Consider the following 6,347-nt stretch of genomic DNA (forward strand, 5'->3'; position numbering starts at 1 on the left):
ATTTATTATATATTATAATATATAATATATTAATTACTGTTATTATTATGATAATATTATTAATTAATATATAAGTAATGATTATTGGTAATAATAACATTTTCTATTATCTATTATCTATTATCTATTATCTATTATCTATTATCTATTATCTAATATTATTAATTAATATAATAATTATTATTATTTTTATTGTCACTATTAATATTATTTCCTGTGTTTCCATGGGTCATCACCTCCTGGAATCCCGGGAATTGCTCCAGTTCCAGCCGAGCTGATCTGGCTGGAGCAGGAACCAGGAGGAACCTCCCAGAAATTGCTTTTTTTAACCTTTAAATGATAAAATGTGTGAAATTCCCCCCTGGTTGAGCCAGATCCAGAGCAAACAGGAAGGAATCCCCTGGAACAATTGACAGATTTTATATTTCTCTGCTCTTGGATCTGATGGAATTAAGTAGAAAGATCAGGAAAATGCTGCCAATATTTGATTTTCTGCAAACCTTGTTTTTCCAGCTGTCCTCCCTGCGTTTTGCCACCAGGATGAACTGGGTGACAGCAGAGCCTGTCCCCAACGAGCCCTTTTACCGTGAGGTACGGACAGGAGGGGCCTGGAGGAAGGGGATTAGTATTAATAATATTAATTAGCATTAATATGCAGGATAATAACCTGAAAATCCAGAGGAAAATGAGGCAGTTTAATCAATGAACCTTCCTCAGCCAGGCTGACACCGCTGATTTTGGGTGGGTGATCAAATGGATCCATCTGAACCTTTTTTATAGGTTTTTTATTACAGTTTTTTATTACATTATTATTATTTTTATAATAAAAATTATTATTTTTCTTTCCTGGTCTAAGGCACAACCATGCAGGTGGTCACATCTTCCTGGGAGTTCTTTCTCCTGCATATCCCACATTTTTTCTGATGAGATTCAGCTCTCAACAGAGAGATTTTCTGGTGAATTATTCCCCTGACATGCAGGGAAATCATCTCAAATTCTCCTGCAGCTTTATCCCTGTTGCTGCTGGTAACAGAACAGCTTCTCCACAATTAGAAAACTTGGTTAATTAAGGAAATCATTGAAAGGAAGGATGTTAGAGTGCACTTTCAGCTTGAAAACCAAACTGGGAGAGCTGAAACTGGAAGGGAACTTTGTGCTTTGGTGCTCCCGAGGTCCCTTCAGAGCAGCTCAGTGTCCACTTCCCCCTGAATCCCAAGATTTTTGTGCTCACCTATTTGGAAACACATTTGAAATAGTGAATCCTTGAAGATATTCCATGTTAGGGAGAAATTCAGTCCAATCCAGCACAGGAAAATCTCTCCTTTGTCCCAGTTACTGTCAGAGCTGCTGAGTTCAGGGCAGAGGTGAGCCCTGCACAATGCTTGGCTTCCAGGATAACATCCCAGAGCCAGGAATTTGATGGTCCCTGCAATTCCAGAGCAGGAAATCATCCCATTAAAAAGCAGTGGCCCTCCTTTGATGGCTCAGGCAGGCTCTGCAGGCAGAAACTCTGCAGGGAGCTAATCAAAGGAAAATCAAACTGATTTCCAGCCCCACTAATTCCCTGCTGCAGGCCCTGAGGGAGCTGGGATCCAGCTGGGATATTCTCCAGCAGCCAATCTCTTGCTGCTTTTAGCAGGTTTTTTATTCCCAGTATAATTTAGTCATTTGCTCATCCTTTTTTTTCGCCCTGTTAGGCATCAGTGAAGGCTCTGGAGGAGGAGATCCATCTCTTGAAGCAAGAGCTGATCATGCAGGACAGCTTGGTGAGGAGCAGTGAACTCATTGTCCAGCGGGGTTGTGTCCTTCCCTCTGCTCCCAGCACCATCCTCTGGGGCTTGGGGAAACCTCTGGAGGTCCCACACAGAGGGATTGTGTTGGAATTTCAATCTCTGGCCACCAGAGATGGGGTTTGGGGTTTTTTTCCCAGACTCTTGAAGCTCTTGTGTTGGTTGATCCCAAATCCCATCTCCTGCCAAGTCAGGTGGTGAGAATCCTGAGCAGAAATGGGCACAGCAATTCCAGGTGTTTGCCAGACCAATGGAATCACAGAATTCCAGAATGGTTTGGGTTGGAAGGGACCTTAAATCTCATCCCATTCCATCCCCTGTCACCTCCCATCATTGTCCCAGGCTGCTCCAAGCCCATTCCAACCTGGCTTTGGGAACTTGCAGGGATCCAGGGACAGCCACAGCTGCTCTGGGCACCCTGTGCCACTCTCACAGCCAAAAATTCCTTCCTCAAATCCAGCCTGAATCTCCTCTCTTTTAGTTTAAAGCCATCACTCCTGTCCCACCACGACAGGACCTGCCCAAAGCTCTGTCCCCTTCGCTCTCAAAGGCTCCCTCAGCTCTTTGTAACTCCCTGATTCTCAGTTTTCCATCTTTCCTTTCAGGCAAATCGTTCCTTCATGAGTTACAACCCCCTGACCACATCCCAGAGAGCAGAAATCAGATCCCAAGTCCAGAAATACCTCAGAGGAGTCATTGAGGAAATCAGTGTAAGCAGTGAAAAAAAGAACTTAAATCCTGGTTCCATCCCCTTTTCCTCCAGGAGAGGAGCAATGAAAATGTCTTTTGAAGTGGCTTCTTTTCATCCCAAACCCACTACAGGATTGTAATTGGATTTCTTTTTGCACATTTTGCATGTTTTCATTCCAGTTTTGCTGGTTTGGAGGCTCCAGGAGACTTTTCCTTAATCTCAAAACCCTTTAAAACTGATTTATTTGGAACTCCTTTATATAATTAATACCAAAATTGATGGCTTTGTACCTCTCATCCTCAGATTGTGAACGTCAGGCAGATCCAGGAGGTGTTTAGGCAGTTCAAAGTGATTGTAAGGTAAGTTCAGAGATTCCAGACTGGTTTGGGTTGGGAAGAACCTTGAGGATCATCCCATTCCATCCCATTCCATCCCATTCCATCCCATTCCATCCCATTCCATCCCATTCCATCCCATTCCATCCCATTCCATGGGCAGGGACACCTCCCACCATCCCAGGCTGCTCCAAGCCCCCTCCAACCTGGATTAAAGGTTCAGACAAGGGGATGGGACTGAGCAGAGTTAATGTGGTTTGATGTGGATCATTCAAAGGTCCTGGACAATATTAAAATAACCACCAAAAAGCTTTAATATTAAAGATCCCAAAAGGAAAGTCAGGGAAAAGGAGAGGAAGAGACGTGGGATGGGTGTTGAGGGATAAAACAAGAGGTAAAAGGGGTTTTTCTTTGGGAATCTGGCTTTGGCAGGGATTTGGTGGGAAAGGAGTCCTGAAGGGCTGGTTTTTCCTCAGCCAACAGGAGGAAGAGGTGGAGTGCAGGCTCTGGAACAAGTACGGGCTGGGACGCAAAGACAGCGCTGCCGGGTCTGAGTCCAGCTCGGATCTGCGTTTGGAGGAGGCTCAGGAGCAGCAGCAGGAGCAGGAGGACATGGTAATTCCTGGGGCTCCACCTGGCCCAGAATCCACCCCAGATCCGGCTCCTCTGCTGCCAAAATGGGAATTGTATAAAGCAGATTTTCCCTGTTGAAATCAAGCTCAGGAATGTCAGTGGGGTGACTTGGTTACAAAGTCCAGAGCAGAGATGCACCAGGAACAAGGAGGAATTCCTGGATGCAGAGGGATTCATTGGGGCCTTTATCTGCACAGAAGAATTTATGAAATGGGAATTGGAATCCCAGAAAAGTTTGGGTTGAAAGGAGCATGAAAGATCATCCCATTCTATGGGCAGGGACACCTCCTGCTATTCCAGGTTGCTCCAAACCAAATCCAACCTGGTCTTCCACACTTCCAGGGACCAGGGGCAGCCACAGCTGCTCTGGGGATTCCATCCCAGGGCCTCTCCACCCTTCCAGCCAGGAACTGCTTCCCAAAATCCCATTTTCACAGTGTCCCCTCCCCTGGTCCTGTACAATCTCCAAAGTGACCTGTCTGTCCTTGGCTTGGAGAAGGTGAGCTCCTTCCTCTGCTGAGATCCCTCTTTTTAATCCTGATAATTTCTGGAGCTGAGTGTATAAATCCCTGACCTAATCCATAAATCCTCCTGTGGGCTCTCCCAGAGTTTTTAATTCCCCCACTGGGTTGTTCCAGGGAATGGAGGAGCTGCTGGCCTGTGCAGCTTCCATGGTGTGCACAAATGGATTGCTCCTTTCTGTTCCCAGGAAACTGCTGCTGGTAAGGAAGAGGATTTGGAGCAGGAGGAGGATGAAGAGACTCCTGAGGCTGGAAGTCCTCCTACATCCCCCATTCCTGGTGGGAAGAAGGAAGCTGAGGAGGGTGATGAGTGAGTTAAACCTCTCCTTTACCTCTGATAATGGTGGAATCACAAAATCGTCAACATTGGAAAAGCCCTTTAAGGTCATTGTGTCCAGCCATCCCCCAGCACTGCCAAGGCCACCCCTGACTGTGTCCCCAAGTGCCACATCCACAGGGATTTTAAATCCCTCCAGCCCTGGGCAGCCTTTTTAGGGAAGGGATTTTCCCAATATCCAACTGAGCCTCCCCTGGCCCAGCCTGGGGCTGTTTCCCCTTGTCCTGTCCAGGCTCCCTGGCTCCTCCTGACCCCTCAGGGCCTTTCCCAGTTCCACCCCAATCCTTGTGGTGTCCCAAGTGCAGGATCCAGCACTTCCAAGCTCTGGTCAGGCAGGAATGTGCAGCCCATGGAGGAGGGAACTGGGGAGGGAAGGGGGAACCAGCCAGTCCTGAGCAGAGGAAGAACCTTCAGTTCCCAGAAGCAAATCCCTGCTTGGTTCCTCCCTGACATTTCCCCAAAGTCTCGTGGAGGGAGCAGAGGAATCACCAAGGCTTTTGGTGACCCCTGGGCTCTCTGGTTTTAGGGAGACTCCTCTGCCTCTGGTGCAAATCACACTCTCCTGGTCACACCATTCCTTAGGAAGAAATCCCCTGGGAAGCTGGGGAAGGGCTGGGATGGAATTCCCAAAGCAGCTGGGGCTGCTCCTGGATCCCTGGCAGTGCCCAAGGCCGGGCTGGATTTGTTTTGGAGCAGCCTGGGACAGTGACAGAGGTGTCCCTGCCATGGCAGGGGTGGCACTGGATGGGTTTTCAGGCCCTTTCCAACTGAAACCATTCCATGATTCCATGAGGATTCTATTCCCTGCAGCTGAAGCTGGAGGGATTAGGAAAAGCAGGGAGCCAGGCTTGGTTTAAATGTGGGGTTGGATCAAATCCTTGGAGATTCCTTTTGGAAAGGGCTGGCCTTTGTCCAGGTGTGCCCAAAGCTGGGCAGGGTGGGATTTGTGTCCTTGAGATCCTTCCCAAGAGAGCTCATCCAGCCTGGCCTGTGTTCCACATTATCCAGGGCCTTTCCTCCACGCTGAGAATTAAGGATTTGTGTGAACAAGGCTGATTTTATTCCTTGTCAGCGGATATTTCCCTGGAAACTTTGGTTTTTAGCTCAGTTTTTAACTCAGCAAAGCCAAACCCTCGGCATGTTTTACTTCCAGATCCCTCTGGTGAAGAAAATAATGAATCTGGTTCGTCTTTTCCCCCCTGTCAGGAAGGAAAGAAGTGGGAGCCCTCCCTCTGAGGCAAGTCAGGATGATTCCCCACTGTCCAAAAGCCCCACCAAGGATCTGGATGAGGAAGAGGAAGGAAGTGATCAGGAAAGTGATGAAGAGGCCTCAGTCCCACCTTCAGTGCAGGATTCCCAGCTCAGGTAGATTTTCCCTGTGAGGGAGTAAATCCCCTTTTCCAGAGGGTGCTGTACACTGGAACAGTTGGATTGTGTTCCCTGAGTACAACTCCAAGGCAAAGGGGAGAGATCTGGAAATCTCCAGGGAATCCAGGACAGGAATGGTGGTGGGAACACCCTGAGCTCCAAATGTTGCTGCTGGTGGTCTTGAATATTTCAAAACTTCAATTAATTTAATGTCTTTAATTTTATGTAATTTAAATTAATTTAATTCCTTGATCTCTGAAGATGGCAGCATCCCTTTGGTAAGTGGGAAAACTGCAGGGACACTTCACATCCAGCCAGAAATCCCCACACTCCTGGAAATGGATCAATAGAATGATGGAATTCCAGCCTGGCTTGGGTTGGGAGGGAATTTAGGGATCATCACATTCCAACGCCTGCCATGGCAGGGACACTCCCACCATCCCAGGCTGCTCCAACCCCTGTCCAGCCCGGCCTTGGGTACTTCCAGGGATCCAGGGACAGCCACAGCTGCTCTGGGAATTCCATCCCAAACAGGAATTCCATCCCATCCAGGAATTCCCAATTCCCAATATCCCATCCAAGCAGTGGGAGCCATTCCCTGTGTCCTGTCCCTCCATCCCTTGTCCCCAGTCCCTCTCCAGCTCTCCTGGAGCCCCTTCAGGCCCTGCAAGG

General features: G+C 47.8%; 1 protein-coding gene across 3 annotated transcripts in view; it reads left to right on the forward strand.

Moving 5' to 3' along the window:
- KIF9 (kinesin family member 9) overlaps positions 1-6,347 on the forward strand; it is a 21,069-nt gene that overhangs the window by 8,661 nt on the left and 6,061 nt on the right. For 2 of the 3 annotated variants that reach the window (XM_015618220.2, XM_015618221.2), the window contains exons 12-18: positions 514-591; positions 1,698-1,766; positions 2,396-2,500; positions 2,785-2,840; positions 3,293-3,431; positions 4,159-4,280; positions 5,514-5,672. In XM_015618220.2, coding sequence (XP_015473706.1) covers positions 514-591; positions 1,698-1,766; positions 2,396-2,500; positions 2,785-2,840; positions 3,293-3,431; positions 4,159-4,280; positions 5,514-5,672 — 728 coding nt within the window. The remainder of the gene's footprint in view (positions 1-513; positions 592-1,697; positions 1,767-2,395; positions 2,501-2,784; positions 2,841-3,292; positions 3,432-4,158; positions 4,281-5,513; positions 5,673-6,347) is intronic. The other variant, XM_015618222.2, reaches the window with a different exon arrangement.

The sequence above is a fragment of the Parus major genome, chromosome 2 (genome assembly GCF_001522545.3).
Source record: "Parus major isolate Abel chromosome 2, Parus_major1.1, whole genome shotgun sequence".
NCBI lineage: Eukaryota > Metazoa > Chordata > Aves > Passeriformes > Paridae > Parus > Parus major.